Source organism: Trachinotus anak, unplaced genomic scaffold, assembly GCF_046630095.1.
Source record: "Trachinotus anak isolate AG129_WGS33_773 ecotype Australia unplaced genomic scaffold, CSIRO_AGI_Tana_v1 ptg000012l, whole genome shotgun sequence".
Taxonomy (NCBI): Eukaryota; Metazoa; Chordata; class Actinopteri; order Carangiformes; family Carangidae; genus Trachinotus; species Trachinotus anak.
In genome coordinates, this window is record NW_027273863.1 from 24670494 (window position 1) to 24689693 (window position 19200).

General features: G+C 37.0%; 2 protein-coding genes across 3 annotated transcripts in view; one reads left to right on the forward strand and one right to left on the reverse strand.

Moving 5' to 3' along the window:
* Nucleotides 1–181: 181 nt before the first annotated feature.
* Nucleotides 182–3895, reverse strand: calr3b (calreticulin 3b). Its single transcript, XM_071492765.1, has 9 exons — nt 3732–3895; nt 3161–3262; nt 2529–2732; nt 2354–2448; nt 2041–2250; nt 1791–1904; nt 1527–1670; nt 1346–1438; nt 182–1219 (listed from the first exon to the last, which is right to left on the reverse strand). The coding sequence occupies exons 1-9, from the start codon at nt 3817–3819 to the stop codon at nt 1004–1006; spliced, it is 1266 nt and encodes a 421-aa protein (XP_071348866.1). The 5' UTR covers nt 3820–3895; the 3' UTR covers nt 182–1003.
* A 92-nt stretch (nt 3896–3987) lies between these two features.
* The window catches only part of LOC139629856 (dynein axonemal heavy chain 8-like), a 33343-nt gene continuing 18130 nt past the window's right edge, over nt 3988–19200 (forward strand). The window contains exons 1-39 of one of the 2 annotated variants that reach the window (XM_071492759.1): nt 3988–4135; nt 5371–5455; nt 5583–5714; nt 6485–6569; nt 7014–7165; nt 7585–7771; nt 7982–8145; nt 8560–8736; nt 9156–9269; nt 9453–9560; nt 9694–9795; nt 9909–10055; nt 10146–10343; nt 10478–10554; nt 10676–10775; nt 10919–11038; nt 11132–11267; nt 11397–11584; nt 11675–11755; nt 12136–12252; nt 12520–12639; nt 12843–12981; nt 13091–13185; nt 13276–13379; nt 13452–13530; nt 13660–13786; nt 13956–14128; nt 14229–14355; nt 14631–14866; nt 15582–15686; nt 15776–15889; nt 15998–16060; nt 16555–16655; nt 16750–16887; nt 17091–17331; nt 17436–17635; nt 17881–18034; nt 18206–18369; nt 18848–18950. In XM_071492759.1, coding sequence (XP_071348860.1) covers nt 5411–5455; nt 5583–5714; nt 6485–6569; nt 7014–7165; nt 7585–7771; nt 7982–8145; nt 8560–8736; nt 9156–9269; nt 9453–9560; nt 9694–9795; nt 9909–10055; nt 10146–10343; nt 10478–10554; nt 10676–10775; nt 10919–11038; nt 11132–11267; nt 11397–11584; nt 11675–11755; nt 12136–12252; nt 12520–12639; nt 12843–12981; nt 13091–13185; nt 13276–13379; nt 13452–13530; nt 13660–13786; nt 13956–14128; nt 14229–14355; nt 14631–14866; nt 15582–15686; nt 15776–15889; nt 15998–16060; nt 16555–16655; nt 16750–16887; nt 17091–17331; nt 17436–17635; nt 17881–18034; nt 18206–18369; nt 18848–18950 — 5013 coding nt within the window. In that variant the 5' untranslated portion in view covers nt 3988–4135; nt 5371–5410. Of the gene's footprint in view, nt 4136–4181; nt 4808–5370; nt 5456–5582; nt 5715–6484; nt 6570–7013; nt 7166–7584; nt 7772–7981; nt 8146–8559; nt 8737–9155; nt 9270–9452; nt 9561–9693; nt 9796–9908; nt 10056–10145; nt 10344–10477; nt 10555–10675; nt 10776–10918; nt 11039–11131; nt 11268–11396; nt 11585–11674; nt 11756–12135; nt 12253–12519; nt 12640–12842; nt 12982–13090; nt 13186–13275; nt 13380–13451; nt 13531–13659; nt 13787–13955; nt 14129–14228; nt 14356–14630; nt 14867–15581; nt 15687–15775; nt 15890–15997; nt 16061–16554; nt 16656–16749; nt 16888–17090; nt 17332–17435; nt 17636–17880; nt 18035–18205; nt 18370–18847; nt 18951–19200 lie in introns of those variants that run through there. The other variant, XM_071492760.1, reaches the window with a different exon arrangement.

Below are 19200 nucleotides of genomic sequence, written 5' to 3' on the forward strand. Positions count from 1 at the left end.
GTTTTGCATTGGCTGTTTCATTTGTGACGTTGTATCTTTTGTGCTTTCCACTCGCAAACCAAATGGTATAAAGGGATGGATCCGAGCCGAGGGCAAGTTTACTAATCTAATAATCTCTACAATTTACATTTAGACTCCTTACCTCAAAATGTGCATATACAGCAAAAATATGACCAGGTGATAAGGTTATAATCTTTTAATAAAAACTTTGGTATCAACAACATTCTGTCCAATAAAAAGAAGTGTGATGTCATGAGTCACACCAGAGGCTCACCATCTGTTTCTCCAGACTTTCAGGATATAATGCAGGTCCCATCACATTACCATGAAGACATGTAAGAAAAGAATTTCATTACACACATAGGTTTCCATTCAATTATGCCTTAGAGAGCATGGAAAGGAAAATAAAAAGTCAGTGCCAAAGACATAACTAAAATAAGTTACATTACATTACAGTCTTGTTTCCTGTCTGTATTTTGTGATTGTTTTACTGCAAATCTTACATTTTATGTATTGTGTGTTCAGTTATGTGCATTTTATGTTTCACCAGGCTGGAATTTGAATGTCTCTGCAGATCTAAGTTTTGTCATATTTACCACATTTTTAATCACAGGTTCTGGTCAACTGTCAAAAAAACTAACAGATGATCAAATGAGTCAGAGAATCAGTAAATAAAGTAAATGTGTAGATCAAGCAAATATCAAGAAAGCAGTGGATGTCAGTGCCTCCTTATTCTGTTACTACAAAATGAGGAATGGACTTTGTAGGTGGAAAACCTTACAATCAATCCAGCTGTTCAGGGGCAACAGGGTAACATCAAGACCAAAATTAAAGCGAAACTAAGTCCATTAACACCCACCTGCCCAACTTCACTACATTTGCCCCCCCCCCCCCCCCCCTCCCCCCTCCCCCCCAACGTTGAGTTGTGTCCAGATCTCAGGGAAAGGATGCACAGCAGCCACAATACCCCTGGGAAACACATGACAGAGTTTCTAATGGCTCCTTAAAGCTCATCTTTAGGCTTTTCTTCCTCATCATCCATTTCTGAAAGTGCCTCCTCTAAGTCGTCTTTTGTTTCTTCCTCCTCTTCTTCTTCCTCGTCATTCCCGTCTTCGTCTTCATCATCATCATCACCCTCAGTGTCTTGTTCTTTGTTCTTCTCTTCCTCTTCTTTTCGTTTCAGGTCATCTTGCTCCTGCTTCATTTTCCTTTCTGGTTCCTGTGAGGATGGTTAGGATAATCACAAGCCATGTCTTTTGATCAATTCAGCATCTCACTGGCAATGCTTTCATGTGTTGCTTATAAAACAAAATATGGCTTAAAGAGAGTACCAACACTAGCATACCTTTGTCACACCCCATGTCTCCTTTGCAATGTCTTCTGCTTCCTTCACATCATCTGTGATCAGGAAGTTGTCAAAGATGGTACCAGATTTCACCTGGGATCAACAGTAACAAATGTCACACTGTAGTTCAACATCAGTACGGTGATAATATTACTACTCAAAGAGGATCTTTCTCACTCACCTGCCAAAGATCAAGACCTAAAACACCAATGTTGTCGAACTTGTAGATGTTTGAGTCAGCGCTGTATTCAGGATTGTCAATCTCAGGATGCACCCATGGTCCTTTGTAGTTGGGGTTGTCGATCTGTTTGGGTTTCCATTCTCCCTGTAATAGAGATGCTATTTATCATGCTGCAAAGGCATTAGCAATGAATGTTAACCATTTCTCAGGTAGAAGAGATCACACAAATCAAACTCTAGACATGAAGATCCTACTTGAACCTACCTTGTACTCTGAGTTGGGGATCATGGGTGGCTCCCACTCTCCGTCCATATCCTCATCCCAGTCTTCAGGCTTTTTAGCATCAGGGTCTGGAATGTTTTCAGGTTTATCCCAGTCCTAAAAAGAGGAACAAATAATCCTAAATGGAAGTTGAACTAACAGAATTTTGGAAGAAATTTAGTTCATTGAAGCTCATTTAGTCAGAGAAGAAAGCAGAACTTCTTTAATTAATTATATCAGCAAGCTCATTTACCTCAGGCTTGGTGTCATCAGCATCATCAATCTTGGCACGATCATCCCAGTCCTCTGGCTTCTTGGCTTCAGGGTCCTTAATTTTCTTAGGAGGAAGGAAGTCCCAGTCATCCTCCAGGCTGCCAGACTCTACCTTCTCGTTGTCAATCTTGACCTCATAGGTCTGATCTGGATTCAGGATCAGCGTGTACAGGTGGGTCAGCTCATCATCCTAAAAGAAACAGGTGTTTGGATTAAGCCACCAGTGCAGAAGTGGTGCACATTTATATTTTGTAATGAACCTGTTTATTCATATTTAAAATAGGCAGCATTACCTTGCACTTAATCTCTTTCTTAATGAGGTGGTTCTTTCCCTTGTAATTGAAGATGACATGGACTTTCTTGGTGCTGTAACCACAGATATCAGGGCCTGGGTGGAACAAATTTAATTACTACACGTTTCAAATCCTGTTATTGTAACCATTCACTAATGTGACCATCATCACTTACCAAACATGATGTAATATGAGGATTCTCCATGCATTTTAGTCTGATCCAAATCAGCAGGGAAGACCTTCACATAGCCACCACCACAGTCAATCTTTTGCTCATGCTTGACTGTAAACTGAATGACCAAAGACTTGCCCTCATTGCTGAAAGGCTCAAAACGGGCAGAGGTAGCATAGAATCGTGCATCCTGGCTTGTCTGGAGACCTTAAGTAGGAAGACAAAAGACAGTTTTAGCAAGAAAAACACAAAATTAGTTCTCTTTAGCTAACAGATTTACAGGGACATCAAGGCACTTAAACTTAATGACTAGACGTAACTCTTTTAGACTGTTTTGAATGTAAGAGCTGTTCATGAGACAAAGGTTACATTGTAAAGACAATAAAGTTTGTTGTTTAACCCAGTAAAAATTTTACCTGTAGAACCAGATTACAACTATTGATTTATTTATTCTATATTATTGCTCTCTAAAAATTAATTGCTTATTTCCACCATTGAAATCTAAATCCAGGATTTACATCAACATTTTTTTGAGTGCCTAGGTATCTTTTTGACCACACTGAATCAAAAACACGTTGCTCAAAACACGTGATTCTTGTTCTGTGATAAGTGGAATAACAACTCAAAACGTTTACCTTTGTCTTTTTCAGCATCTCCGTAAAAGTTGCCAGCCGTCAGTTTCCACTCTCCATAGTCAGACTTGTGTTTGGAGTTCACCCAGCGACTTCTCCATTCATCTGGACAGAAGACGAGCACTAAGTTAGCTGAGGGTTAAAACCTGGGGACCACTTCTCTTGCAAAAACACCGAGTTACTTCCCGATAATAATTACCCAACCGTACATTCATTGGCGTTACTCTTTGAAATGCAACTGTCAAACCGGTTAAATTCGTTTGGTTAGTTAGTTTACTGTGAAACTTCGGCCGCAATTAGTAACTTTAGTCATATGGTACTGCGTTTGCTAGCTTTTGGGCCTCACTGAAGTTAGCCAGCTAACAGCCCAGTTAAAGTTGGGAAACTAAGAAGAATGGCATTTTTCACTTAATGACCAATTGAAAACACATTTTTTTTCTGGAGGAGAAAGGCCTTTCAAGAATAATCACGACGATAATTTTGACAAAATGACGGGGAACAGTCATGCTAGCATGCAATGAAATAAACTCCTGCACAACCAGCCAGTGATCTAAACGTCCACTGCCAAACTCACCACCGTCCAGGAACTCCTCCCGAAGGTAAACCTTTGCATGTACGCAGTATACTGCTAATATTACCGCAATTACACCCAAGACTTGCATTTTTCCCGTCACAGCTCTGCTTTCCACCGCTGGTACCGTCCTAGCTGACCACTGAATACCTAGCGAAGGAGGAAGAGAAGGGAATATTTTAGAGTCGCTCCAGCGAACAGATGTCTGCTTGCCATTGGACAGAAAGATGGTGTGTCTGGACCAATCACAGTGGACCACGAAACATATGTCTTCTCCGCTTTCTGATCTGGGATCGGTTGTTAATTCAGTCACTTCCACCGCGTCCTTATATAAACAGCCCGGCAGAGGGCGCCAAAATCCAAATGTGGAAAACAAAATGGCCAAGACAGACTTCACATAACTACAGGTACTGTTTATTTGATTATGTCTGAAGTAGTTCGGGTTGTAATTTAAGCAATAAAGTGCAATAATTCAGAGTTAATGCAATTCTCAGGTTAACGACTGAAAGAAATGCACGGAAAGGGACGTGTGTGAGCCGTTTATTGTGTTTGTGTATGTATTCTGGTTGCTGTTGTAGAATAATGAGGTGGAGTTTAAATGTACCTGCTAATGATACATACATCATTCCTTTGTCTGCACCATGAAAGCTTGTTTTTATTTATTTATTTATTTTCCTGTGAACTTTAACGGGAACTTCACCCAACAGCAAACAGTGCCCGGACGTTTATTTGTATTGAAGCGCATCAAAAAAAACCAGGATATCCTCCCGCATCAAGTACAGTGACTAATTACTGGCCGGGATAATTATAATGAAATACCCCAGAAGTAAGGGAGGGAAAGGACAGAAACAAGTAATGGAAGTGAAGGAGCATCATGGAGATTTAAACGGTCTCCTCTGCCGCAAACGGCCGTGGCTCCTCAACGGTTGACGATCGGCGGTTGAAAGGCCGGTAACGGCTGGATTTGGATTCAAAATTAATTGTCAGGGGTCAAAGAAACAAACTGCTACTGAAACAGCACAAAAAAGAGAAAATGTGGCCACCAGACGGCAATAATTTTAAATTGTGACCAAGTTTCGGTAAGTGCAGGAAGATATTTTACATTAATGTTAAATCAAAAGTGTCCAACTCCGCAAGTTAGCTAATGGTAACGGCGAGGTTGTTCTCAATGTCAGTGTTAGCATTCATCACTGAGCTGACCTCAGTAACCCGAAATAATTTAGCAGTTTTCATCTTCAGCTTTCACTTTTATTTGTCAAACTTTTAAGTCAGCGTAAAGCACGATAGCTACATTGATATGCCTTTAGGTTAGTTTAACGGCAGTTCAACAGCCGAATAGATAACGTTAACTAGCACTGTAATGTGAATTTGTGTGGTGGGGTTCATCATATAATGCCCCACAAATATGCATTTAACATTAAGCAACCGCTTAAAATTACCTTGCGCTTAAAAAATGATCCTGTTTTACTGAATAAAAATTAAAAAAATAAATGCCTTTATCTGTTTACTGACTATATTCGGGCCTTCATGATGCAAGGTCCTAAATGTGCTATGTCTTCAAAACTATAGGGCAGAAGTAGGCCACATGAGGCTCCAGCCTATCTAATCATGTATCTAATCATGTTTTTATTATTTTATTTAGAGAGAATATCCTGGACAGAGGTGAGAGGTGATTTTGGTCAATGATGGATCCACACGATAAAAAGCCAAACAAGCATGGATGTCAGGTAAATTAATCTAACACCTTGTAGGCTTATAGAATACATGTAAACAATAAGATGTAACTTATTTTGTATGGTACAAGTTTGTTACTTGAGCTACTATATGACTGTTTACAACTCTTGTCTTTCTCAGGCCAAATACAAGCATGCCCGAGAAGAGCGAAAAAGGCTCCTCACCCCTGCACACAAATACTTGATAAACATCCTGGCTGACAGACTGTCCTTGGAGCCAACAGCAGTAGAGGAATTTATTTTAGATTCTTCTGTGAGTTTTGACAGTCTACAGAAATCATAGAAGTGATTAATTATCCCTGTAGTTCTGGACAGTTGACTCTTAGTTGTGGCCACAATTTGGTCTCTAAAAAAAAAAAAGATAGGAGGGAGACAGGACTCAATATTGACTAAAGGAGAATGTTTGTACATTTGGAAACATGTGTGGCAATTGCACCCACTCTCTTTACCCTCCAGATGGAAACTGATGAGCACCATTACACACCTGTTCCAAACACATCCAAACAGATTACAGATTTGGTGGCAAGAGACAAATGGCACATTGTTACTTTTTATAAATTCTTATCAGACATTCACATGTTTTGGTTTCAGTCTGTGAGATAATCAAATACACAATGACACTTAAAAAAAGTATATAATACTTCCTAAAATGCTGCACATTGCAAGATTCTAGGGGGAGTGATACTGATAAAGGCAGCAACATCTCAACAAATACTCATCATCACGTCATATTGGTGCTTATTTCTGTCTGCCACTATAGTACCATAGGAAGATACAGAAGTCAGAAATTTTCCAGTCTTTTGCATTGGGGCTGTGATGTGTATAAAACTTTACATTATGTGTTTCTGGTGTTGATTCATTACATAATACAATGATCTCTTCATTTTAGATTTTTGATGAGGAGTTTTCATTTTCATAAATGATTATTTTTAAGATTATAGGAACATTTTTGTTGAATGCCTATATTAACATGTAAATATATGTATAAAAAAAGTTGATCACCTTTTTTTTCTTGCTCAATAGTTGGCTGCTTTTGACAATTTCTTTGCCAAAGGAGGTTGTACAACAATTTCCTTTGTGTATCAAGAGGCTGAAGTCCCAGGAGTAGGTAGGCATAAATCTAAAAAGACAATTTTGGACTATGATAAACTAGCCATCATGCCATATTAATTTTTTATTAGACTGTCATTATGCTAGTATTATATATGGGATAGAACTGGTTAACAATATTGATTTTTTTCAAAAAAATGTATTTATTTTTTGATTTCCCATCCATAGAAAGATGTCAGATGTCTTTAAGGGGGGTATTATTCCTAAGAGATAACCTATGGGTCCTTCACTGTATGTGTTTGAATTAATATTCACTCTATTTTAGATTTGTATAATTTGGGGATAAATCTTTACCAAGTCTACTGAATTTAATAGATTATATTTGCCCCCTTACTGGTGAATATTTAAACTTTAGTACAAAGAATAGATAACAGCAGTAAATAATTTTACATGTCCTGTCTTGTTCCTCATGTCATCAAGAATCATTTGGATTTAATTTCAGAGAGTGGCCGCTCATATCCTGGGACTACCAAAGGGGAAAAAATACTGAGGCTGTTTTTAGCAGATTTGTCTCAGACATGTCTTACAGGTGTTTGCTGCTCTTTCACACGGAATAGAGTGGAAATTCCTGTGAATTCAGAGAACATACATGAGGTAAGACGGTCTTGTATGTGTAAACTGGTTTGTCTCTGTAATTGTGATTCCTTTGTTTCTTTGTGTGATAGGCAAGGCTTCCCATCGAATTATTGCACTTAGATATCCATATAAAATTACTGTTATATGCCAGATTTTTTTATGAGTTTAAGAAAGTTTGCTAAACTAATTGATGTACAGTACAAATAACAAATCAATATCTTCTACAGGCAAAACAAAACAGCTGGTTTAACATTTATTATTTTATTATCACATCTTCAACTAGTCAAATGAAACTAATAAGCATTCTATGTCTTCACTGAGGAAGAGCTGGAAGATGCTCACTGCTGATGGCCATGTAACTAGCACAAAGCTAGATTTAGCATTTTTGCTTTTGGATTTTGATAAGTGACGGGTGATCTTGTCTTGATACTTTGCAGGAGATCAGTTTTTCAGTGGTCGATGCCAGACATGGCCTTCTGAAAGGAATAAGGAATGCCTACAACTTTGTGCTACCAGCTCTTGATGCAAAACAAAACTGGGGAGCGTTAGATAAGACTCGACGTGGAGCAAAATTTAAAAAGAACCTCAAGTTCACCATTAAACATTGTCTTACTACCTTAGATGGCAAGTCATTTTTTTCTTCAAGTTGGCAGACTTTCAAGTTTGGATGTTTAGAAGTATCATAACAATAATGTGTATTAGCAGTTTTATTTGTCAAGTGATCCTTAATTACTTCAAAATTGCAGTTTGTTAACAGTGACATTGTTATGACCAAATAGTGGTCTTTAACTAGTTTTGATGATCTTGTACTCTGTCTTCTTGTTTGTACCTCAGATCTCCAGATGAACAATGAGAGCATTGTTCATTTTAAAACAGTCACAGATATTGACTTCTCTAAATTGGCCTCCCTTGATGATATGAAAGTTGCAGCTGCTAACTTTGACATGGTGCGTCGACTTGAAGAAATTCTGATGCAATGGTACAAGCAAATCGAGCAGGTTGGTAAAATGGTTGATAAAAGATTCTATATTTGATATTACACCTCTCACAGGGACAGTGACATTTAAAGAACTGCCTATGAGGACTGATTGACAGTTTTTTTCCATTGAAGCTGAAAACCCCCAAAAAATAATAAAATAACAGGAACTCCCAATAAAAAGAGAAGTTAGAGGGAAAAGATCTTCCTTATTGTATCTTGGCTAAAGCTTCATTAAGATGTCATTCAGATACAATGCCAGAACATGTTTAGGGTCCATGCAGTTGGTCCAAAATATAAATGGAAACTGCAGATAAGCATGTTATTCTAAATCACAACTTACTTTTAAATGAATCTTACTATTATCTTACTTATTAATTGTATAGTTGCCCTGTAAGATGAAATTGTAACCTTTCTCTGTATCCATAATCATCAGGTCCTGATAGAAAGTGATCAGCTGAGGAAAGCAGATGATTCTGCAGGGCCGCTGTGTGAGCTACAGCACTGGCAAAGAATGTCTTTGAGGTTCAACTCCATCATCGGTCACATCAAAGGCCCAGAGTGTAAGGCAGTGGTAATGGTGCTCCATATCAGCCGTTCCAAGGTTATGAAGGTACTGACACTTGAGTGTTGAACATCAACAAAGTTATATGTAAAAATAAATTATTATACAGCATTTTTACCAGGCTGTCAGTGGATCTGACAAAGGGTTGATGTAATATGACTCTGTGTAAAATAAAACAAGACAAATATCCGTCAAAATTATGCTTAAAAATTATAAAATGAATAATTATTGATCTTTGATAACTATTTAAGACATTGTATCAAGTTGAGATATCACACATACTTTTTGAGTACTTTTGCTCTGATACAGCAACTTGTGAAGGGCATTTTATAGACGGATTAAAGGATTTAATTTAGAAAAAGTGCATATTACTCAATGAAATCTAAAAACTTGCTTTGGTCTTCAAAAGCCCTTAAGCCCTAAAGAATGAACTAAAATGTATCACTTTAAATCACGTACCTATGCAGATGTGGCGGGAGCTGGACTCCAGGATAACAGATCATGCCAATGAGGCAAAAGACAATGTAAAATTCCTGTGCACACTGGAGAAAGTCTTTAAACCTCTTTACAACAGTGACCCGGTATGTATAGTCAATAATCTGATGTAATGAATGTCTAGTCATGTCTAAGGAAAACTCATGTGTTAACGCAAAGTTTGTCCCATTGTTTAAAGTATTTGTTCATTATAAGGTTATTGGATTGCAATAATTTTCGAAAGAACAGAGTATTGTAAATAATAGACATATGTGGATGTGTGATTGCAGGTTACCATGATGGAAAGTGTGCAGAACGTCATCAGTGCCATTCAAATGATTTACAGTGTTTCACTGTACTACAATACAAGAGAAAATATATCTGCACTGTTCATCAAAGTAAGTGTATTGAATTCAGTTTCAGAAAAATTGAGTTTACTTTAGAAAATTTGGTTTTAATGCAAATACACAATCTAAGATTTACATTTTCCTTTCTGAAACTTTGTAATTTTGTTTCTGAAAAATTGTCTAGGTCACAAATCAGATGGTTACAGCATGCAGATCATATATAACTTGCAATGGCACATGTCAAATATGGGAGCAAGATGCTGAAGACATTATCAAGAAAATACAGGTAATGATGACACATATGTACATGGAGAATATCTACAGTGTCATAACTAAGGACTGAATATAACACATGATATCAGCATGTAATTGCTTTCATTCATTATTTGCCTTTGGCAGGACTGTATCTGTTTGTATCAGGAGTACCGGTCTTGCTTCCAGAAAACAAAGACACAAACAACAGAAACACCAGGGAAGAGGTCTTTTGAAGTTTCAGAGATGCAGATTTTTTGTAAGTTCGAGGGCCTCTGCAAGCAACTTGAAAAGGTGCAGTCCACAATGCTATTTTTAATTTGAATTCCACTTTTATCTTAATGTCTTGCCAACTAACAATAACCATTATCATTATCATTGTAGATCACACAAATAATCACAGTGTTCAAGACATTTGAATCTCTTGGAAAATCAAACATTGAGGGTATTGAGGTTCTGGCCAGGCAATTCCACACTGTATCCATGAATTTGAAACGGAAGCAGACTGATATGATGTCTCCAAGGACAACTGAATTTCAAACTGATTTTGCTGAATTTATGGTTCAAATCAGCCACATTGAGGTATGTGAAATTTCCTCCTGTTTAGAATCTGTAAAATGTTGTATAGGCGGTGTCCATAACCTCCTTCTCTCTTATATAAGTATTATTTCTAGCATAGATGCTCATATTTAAATTTTGTCTATCCTTCTGTAAAGACCCGGCTGCAGGCATTTATGAGGTCATGCTTCTCAAACATCATTTCATCTGAGCAAGCTCTTAGCTTAATACAGCGGTCAGTATAATATTGCATGGTAGTATATTATATAGATCCTTGTGTAATGATTTAAATTTTGGACCATTTGACATGAAAAACAGAAAATTCTAACACATCTCTTAAATTTCTTTGTTTTTAGTTTTCAGAGGCTGAACATTCCTTGTGTGGACACAGAAACTTCCAATATCTTGGGTCTTATTCTTCAGCAATATGCCTCAGAAATAGAGTTTGTGAAAAAGGTATCGCGTCACATCATGGGCTTGAATTACTTAAGTAGATAACAAGAATTAAATATAAATTCATTGTCAAATTTATTGTCAGATATGGACTTTGATATTTTTGATTAAATGAACAGGGTTACTTGTGTAAATTTTCTTTACAGCTCTACGATAAACTGAGAGAGGACCCCCCAATAGCTAGAAACATGCCTCCTGTGGTTGGAAGGATTAGTTGGGTCAGACACCTTTACAAAAAAATAGAGGAACCCATGTCATACCTAAAAGTAAGCCTAAATTTCTCCCACCAAAACAATTGAAAAAACTTCATTATCAAACTATTATATTTCAATGTTGAATATATCTTTTGTCCTTGATAGAAACACTCTGATATCCTGTGCAGCCCTGAGGGACAAGATGTGGTCAAAATGTACAACCAAATTGCATTTGCATTTGTAGAGTTTGAGTGTGTTCACCACAGAACATGGATGGGTGAAGTGTCACAGCTAGACTATGGTTGGTTCTTTGGTTGTAACTTAATATGTTGCTACCCTAGATGGCATGTTATATCCCTTGTTGGGATGCAGCATAGGATTCTGTTAATATTTATTTCAAATACTTAATTCCTTTTCTACTTCATAACAGTCTTGAATATCACACTGCTGGTTCGTCACCCAAAGACTGGAAAATTAGTTGTCAACTTTGATCCTAAAGTAACTGAGGTCATTCGGGAGGCTAAGTGTTTGCTGAAGATGGGCCTGGAGGTTCCAAAACAGGCTTTGTGTCTGGTCAAGTTGGAAAGCAGAATAAAGACTTATTACCTCCGACTACAGGTAAACAATAATGTTCCATTCATACACTTGTTTTTTATGGATGGGTTACCTTAATATAAAATTATTTGTATGGTTATTTTTTTCTTACAGACCATTTTGGCAGACTATGAGTCCATTTGTGAGAGCATGCCTGCAGAATTCACCAGCTTGATGGCTTCAAAAGTAAAGAATGTAAGCAGTTTATAAATACAGTACAATTATGAGTACAGCATTTCACTAAATCATAAGATAACAAAGTACTGAAGATTAACCATTTTCATTTTCTCATAAATGTTAACACACATGGTTCAACTAAAACTGATATTTGCAGCAAGTCCGTGCAAACAAACACTTGAAGTTTTTATTTCTTTCTTGGCTGCTTAGCAAGGAAAAGCACTTGTGCTTGAAAAGGTTCAAGCTGGCAAATATGAAATTTGCTACAGCCAGTGTGAATAGGTGTGGAACCAGCATCAACACTTTTTTTTATATTTATAGCTTTTGGGTTTTAAAGATGTTATATTGTTAAAGCTAACATTGCTCATTTTTAAAAACTGTTTCTGATAAATTGCAAGGTGGAATCTGTGCTTCGCCAAGGGTCAGTGCGGCTCACCTGGTCATCCTTCCTCCTGGACAAGTTCTTCCAAAATGTTGACACTGCTTTGTTTGAGCTTAAACATCTTGTAAAGACGGTATGTTACTGTATAAAAGCAGTCAAAAGTTAGGCATGCATATTGCCACAATAAGGTATTCAAAAGTACAGTAATATACTTTTGAAAGTACTACCATAAATAAGTAATTCCTCTAAAAGATTAGAAAAATTCTTCAGCATGTTTAATACCATATTGTTTAGAGGGATTATTAATAACCTCTGGTGAATTTTTGTAGATCTGCAATATATTCTTAATATGCTATTGCTCAAGAGTCATGTTATTACACACTATATTTCGTTTTTTCAGGTGCAAGATATCTGTAAGACACACATTGACAGTGTCCTTAAGGACATCTCGGAGACTGTGCTGTATGAGCTCCCAGGAGATCACGTGACTTCAGTGCATGACCTGATTGACCACAATGAGGTATGGACTGTGATAACCATTTTATTTTCATCCTCAAAATTTTAATATGAAGCGTAATTGAACTGTTGATCTTCGTTTTTTTCAAACAATTGTTGCTTAACTAAAGATGAAGGTTGAATGTAAATTTTTCATTTTGATTTCTTTGAATTGAAATTGTGAATTATGTCTGGTCTACCAATTTAGTTGTTATAAATCTCTTTTAGAATCGATGTATGGAGTGGGCAAAGACCTTTGACTACAAATGTAGTCGTGTTAAAGATGCCGTGAAGGAGCTGGGTAATGTGTTTAGTGCCATTTATGAATCAAAAGGCACCAAGAAGACTGTTCAGATTTCTGTTTCAGGTACTCTTAAATCCTAGTTTTAAGAGTTTCACCCACAATCTAAATGTATTACATGTATGTGTGTACATCTTTATTTATTTTACTCACACACATACAACACACATTATAGGACAGAGGAATATGACATTCTCAGGAGAGAGCCAGAAGGATGAGGGAATGAATTTAGAGGGTCCAGATAGAGAGAAATCAGTCAAATTTGAAAAGGTATGTTTGCTTACCAACACCAAAACATTTGTCTTGTATACAATATATCAACAACGGTGTTAATGCTTCACATAACAATCTTAATTTCAGGAGTTTAAGAAGCTTTATGAATACTTCACTGCAAGGGTATTAGAGGCTCTGGTGAAAACAACCAAGTTATCTCTGGAGATCCTGAAAAGGAGAATTTGTTGCAAGTAAGTATGTCTGTGTTTGCCAGCATATAAAAAAGAACCTATGTCTAAGAGAAATTATATGATCTCTTACAGATCAACATCAATAAAAAGGTCTGAATCTAAGCTGGTCCCGCTAATAAAATCTGAAGTCCAGCTGGTCATACCCAAGGTGGTGAGTTTCTGCTACTCAGTGATGACTGATTACATCCTACAGTGGTTACCTTGTAAGAATAATCTAGAATTCCTTAATAATTTTGTGAAACAGAAGCTGTAGTTACTGTCTGATATTTGTTGTCACCAGGTAATGAGTCCCACTGTAGATGAGATCCAACAGGCCATAAATCACCTCATTGAGCTGGTGTTGGAAGTTAGCAAGGGCATTGCATGGCAGTGGGAGTGCAGTCTGGGTGGCTCAAAGAATTTGTCAGGTATGTCAAGGTCAGCATGTACATGGATGGAAAAAAACAGGTATTACAGGTATTACTTTTTGAAATTTGCAGTGTGAAAATAATTTGGTTTATCAATCTTTGATCGAAATAATCAAGACCAATTTTTGGGATGTTTTTGTTCATTTGCCTGTTCTTAATGATCTCATAGGCGGAGAAAAAGAGAATTTCTATCACAGAGTAGCTGAACACAAGGACATCAAAAAGGTGGTCTTCACTCTGAAAACAGCAGTCAGCTCCAAGAAAGAACAAGCGGCTGGTATTCTGAAGGAGTTCAGTCCCTTCAGTGTGATCTGGAATAAGGACAAGAACCTCAAAGTCAAGGTTTGTTTTCCTGCAAGCATAACATGTTCTTGTTTTGACTCTTAGACAGAATATCTGTTTTCCTGAAATAACAGCACTATGATTTTGTTAATTTTTTAAGGAATTCATGGACAGCCATCCATCCTTGATCCAGATTAAATCTGAAATCCAGAACTACGACTCAGTAGAACAAGAAATTGATGATATCAAACCCATCATTGTTTTGGAATCTATTGAGCTGTCAACGGGTAATGTAATAATGAATGCTGCCATTCTTCCAGATGTCTTGGTGAATATGGACACTGCCTTTTTTTTTTTTTCTTAAAGGCGCAGTACCTTGCTGAACATCAGTGCAGAAGCACCCCTGTTTCTTTTTATGAAATCTTTAAAACACATTTGTTGTCCTTCTCTATTTGATTACTTGAGTCAAATCAAGTCAGATTACTTCTTAAATTGTGCCTGATTTGAGAACTATCTGCATGTGTTAGAAGAGAGGAATGCAAATTGTATGTCTTGTACACAGATCCATTAAAGAAGGCCCTGAAAGTTGAGACCAAAACCTGGAAGAAACTGTTGTGCAAATACCTGAAGGAGAAGTACAAAAAGAAAATGATTGACACCAGCATACATGCTAACAAATACCTCATACAACTATCTCATTCTGTGGATAATCTGGAAGATGTGCGCCATGCCATGGGAGCCCTGTCCAAGCTTCGGGATACTGAAATACAGACTGATATGACATTGATTTCTATTGAGGTATGATTAGCATAATAATTTTTTTTCAGGGATATATCCTAAGTCTCACCTATAACTGCAATGCTTGTGTGGCCGTGTACAGATGAAAATAGTACTAAAGAAAAAAAATGAAGGAAAAAAAAAACAATCACAAGGGGCTGCAATGGCGAGGACAATTAGCTGCCAATTAGAGGATATCATATGGCACAAGACATTACCCCAGACCCTATTTTATTTTGCATTTCTGCATTGGGACCACTGTGGTGCCACCCAGTGGCCTCAGTGAAATAAATAAATACAGTCTTATCAAGTAGCAGATCAAAATGGGCTCTACAGATATAGTTAGACTTGTGTTAGGTTTCCAGGCTTGGAATGTGGACAAATCTTGGTGAAGTCTGGTTTGTGATGGCAGATAATAACAAGCACAGTTGGCAGTAAGGCACTGTAAAAGTCAAGACAATACGCCATGAATTATAAGTGAATTGTTGGCTTTCAATGATCTATGAGGCAGAGACTATTTGTGGGCATTGTGATTGTCATTACCATGTTATGGTCCCTGTTTTCTGTCTTAAATTTGTGCACTCATAAAATTTGTAGATTGTCATTGATGGTTCAGAAATGCTTTTCACTTCTATTGTCTATTTGATGTCATATGTTCTTTTTCCTTCATAAGGTAACCCTGTTTGATTTTTGTAGCTTTCAAATAACAATCTAATGATGATGTCACATTTTACAGGAAGACTATAAAATTTTGACTAAATATGAAGCAGAGGTGACCAAAAGAGAAGCAGAGGGGGTGTACAATCTGAGGCATCTCTTCACAAAACTTCAGTCTAAAGCTGTTAGTATTCTCATTATATTTAATGATTTTATAATGTGCTCCTCTGTAACTCCCCTGTGATCTTGGTTTTTAATTCCTGACTTTCCTAGAGATCAGTGCAAGATGAGCTTGTTCGAATGCAACCCAAGTTCAAACAAAACCTTCTGGAGTGTGTTGCTATTTTCCAAAACGATGTTAACACTTTTATAGCACAATATGATTCAGTAAGTAATCTGGATATTTTCTTATTAGTGTATGTGTAAGTTTTCAATCAATTAAATTAGTCAATTTAAATTTATCTATTCATCAGTTTGTATGATCTTGTTCATTAGGAAGGCCCCATGGTTGATGGAATAGCTCCACGAGAAGCAAGCCGCAGGCTCCAGATCTGTCAGGTAATTGTCAGTTAGCGTAATACCATCCTATTGTATATACTGGTCAATGTTAGATGAATGAAAAGCATAAGAGAGAAGACACATACAGTACTATATGTAGTACACTAAAAATATTTCAGTTTGAGCTTAAGATTGATTGAAATTGTAAAAATTTCTCCAGATCCTCCACTTAAATGCAGACATCCATGTTTTCAATAAAGTCAGTTAGGCGTAAAAGGAATGTCAAAAATAACCATGAGATGGAGAAAGCTACTGTCTAATAAGGGCTACATCAAATATTCTTTTGTGCAATAAAATGTCCACTTTATAATTTCCTCTGTTACTCTGTCGAAACATTTTTGTTGATGGCAATTTTTATTTCAATTTTTTTTTCTTGTTTGGTCTTGCAGTGTTTCATTGTATGTTGAATGGTCGAATGTCAGTTTACTGGTTCTTATACTGCAAAATAAAATATGAATGATGCATCTTATTTTTTTCCTTTTTATTTTACTCAGGCTAGATTTGAAGAACTGTGGAGAAATTTCAGCACATACAGCTCTGGAGAGGAGCTTCTTGGCCTACCAGTTACACAGTATGACTGTCTACAGAAGAAAAAGTATGTTCCCATTCTATCTGGTTACATTGTAAATCTCTGGTATTTTGTAATGTATTCAAATTAATAAACCAATGATCTCTTATGATTACTCCAGAAAAGAGCTTGATCTGCTACATAAACTCTATGGCCTATATGATGCAGTCATGACTAAGATTAGCAGGTACTATGGCATTCTGTGGACAGATGTGGATATTGAGAAGATCAATGCAGAGCTTTTGGAATTTCAGAACAGGTAATCCACATATTTCATTTTAATTCCCCCCCCTTACTGTTAGAACAAATTTATTATGAATTGTGATTTTATTGAATGGAGGAGAACACACAGGCTTTTAGGCAGGCATGTGCCCATATAAAAACATTTATTTACATGTTTATTTATTCAGACTCCTGCTTTGCTGCTGTACCACCTACATTCGTTATTATCCCTATTTTTAGGTGCCGGAAGCTGCCCAAAGGACTGAAGGAATGGCAAGCTTTTCTGGACCTGAAGAGGACGATTGATGATTTCAGTGAGTCATGCCCTCTGCTTGAGATGATGGCAAATAAATCTATGATGAGAAGACACTGGGACCGAATCACAGACCTTACTGGGCACCAATTTGACGTGGAGTCCAAGACCTTTACACTCCAGAACATCATGGAAGCACCTCTGTTGAAGTACAAGGATGAAATTGAGGTTTGCTGACAGTTCTGATGCTTTGGTTACAACCTGTCCTAATTTCAAGCTGCAATATCCTGTTACTTTATGAACCCTTCTATGCTTGGCTTTATGCATTTTAGGATATCTCCATATCAGCCGTTAAGGAGAAAGATATTGAGGCCAAATTGTCACAAGTGAAAGAAGTGTGGTCTGGCCAGACCCTGAGCTTGATGACATTTAAGAATAGAGGAGAACTGATGCTGAAAGGGGCAGAGACAGCAGAGATTCTCACCACTCTGGAGGACAGTCTGATGGTGCTAGGTTCACTGCTGAGCAACAGGTAGAACATTGAAAACTCTCACTTGAAATTTTTGGCAAGTTCAGAAGGGAAATCAAAAAACATGTAAGACCAAGTATGATAGAGGATGGAGTAAATAAGAGAAAAGATGACTGGGTTTGTCATGATTCATAGGGAATGGAAGTAATTTTGGCTCTGTTATAAAAAGATTTTTTTTCAGACATGATGTCCACCCAATGCCTTGTGCTTTCTTGCCTTGAACTTGTGTCTTTGTCTGCCTTTTACAGGTACAGTGCCTACTACAAAGCAGAGATCCAGGATTGGGTCTCTAAGCTTTCAACATCATCTGATGTCATTGAACAGTGGATTATTGTGCAAAACCTGTGGATCTATTTGGAGGCTGTGTTTGTTGGAGGTGACATTGCCAAAGACCTGCCACAGGTACAGTATATACTTTTGATCTTTATATTTTCTGATCATTTTACAATGATCAGTGAATAGTCTTCAGGTTAATTTCATTTATTTTGCATACAGTGTGTTGCTCTTCTCAATAAACTACTAAAATACTTACTATATTACTACTCTTATCATGCAAAATATTTCCCAATGTAGGAAGCGAAGCGTTTTCAGAATATTGACAAGTCTTGGATTAAGATCATGCAGCGAGCCCAAAAGGTCCCAAATGTGGTGGAATGCTGTGTGGGGGATCCAACTCTGGGACAGCTCCTACCAGATCTGCAGAAACAGCTGGAGTTCTGTCAAAAATCTCTTGCAGGGTAAAGCTTTGCCAGTGGCTTTTCCATTTAGTTTATGACTATATGTTACAGACATCAGTAGGGGCAAGAAAACTTAAAGTAGTTTCACCCCGTTAAGTGCATTATGCATTGTTTCTGCATAAATAGTCAAGCCTACTGCATAATTAACCAATTTTTGCACACAAGGGCAAAATTATGTTTTTATTTTGCAACAGCCTCATTGCAAAGCAATGAAGTTGGTGTCATCAACCACTTGTATTTAATGGTTTGCATTTTTGTAATTCTTTTCCACTTAAATGTTTTACATTATTTATTTATTTATTTTTTTATTTTTTTTTCAATTTAATTTTCAATTGATTTAGTTACTCTCTTCTACAACTCACAAGCCTTGCAGATGCTTTGGACCAAATACAGAATAGTTTTCTGAATGACATAGGTCTATCAGTACAGTCAATGGAGATGATGTTTATACTGATGATGACGTAATCTAATTCAACAGGTACCTAGAGAAAAAGAGGCTTCTGTTTCCAAGATTCTTTTTTGTGTCTGATCCGGCCCTTTTGGAAATTCTGGGACAAGCCAGTGATTCTCACACAATTCAGGTTAGAACATTGATTTTCATTATAAAAAGCTTCAAAATACCTCTGCAAAGGAGGCTATGTTTTTGGTCCCTTTTATATGTCTGCCTGTTGGTCTGCAGGGTACCTAAAAACCTGTCAGCATATTTCACTAAAATTTGTTGGAAATTAAGGTCTAGGAAGAGTGAAATTAGGATGTGCATATACAAATCAAGAAAATGGTAAAATATTTTGTGTGAGACAGTGTGAGAGAGGGAATTTTGTGTGAATTGCT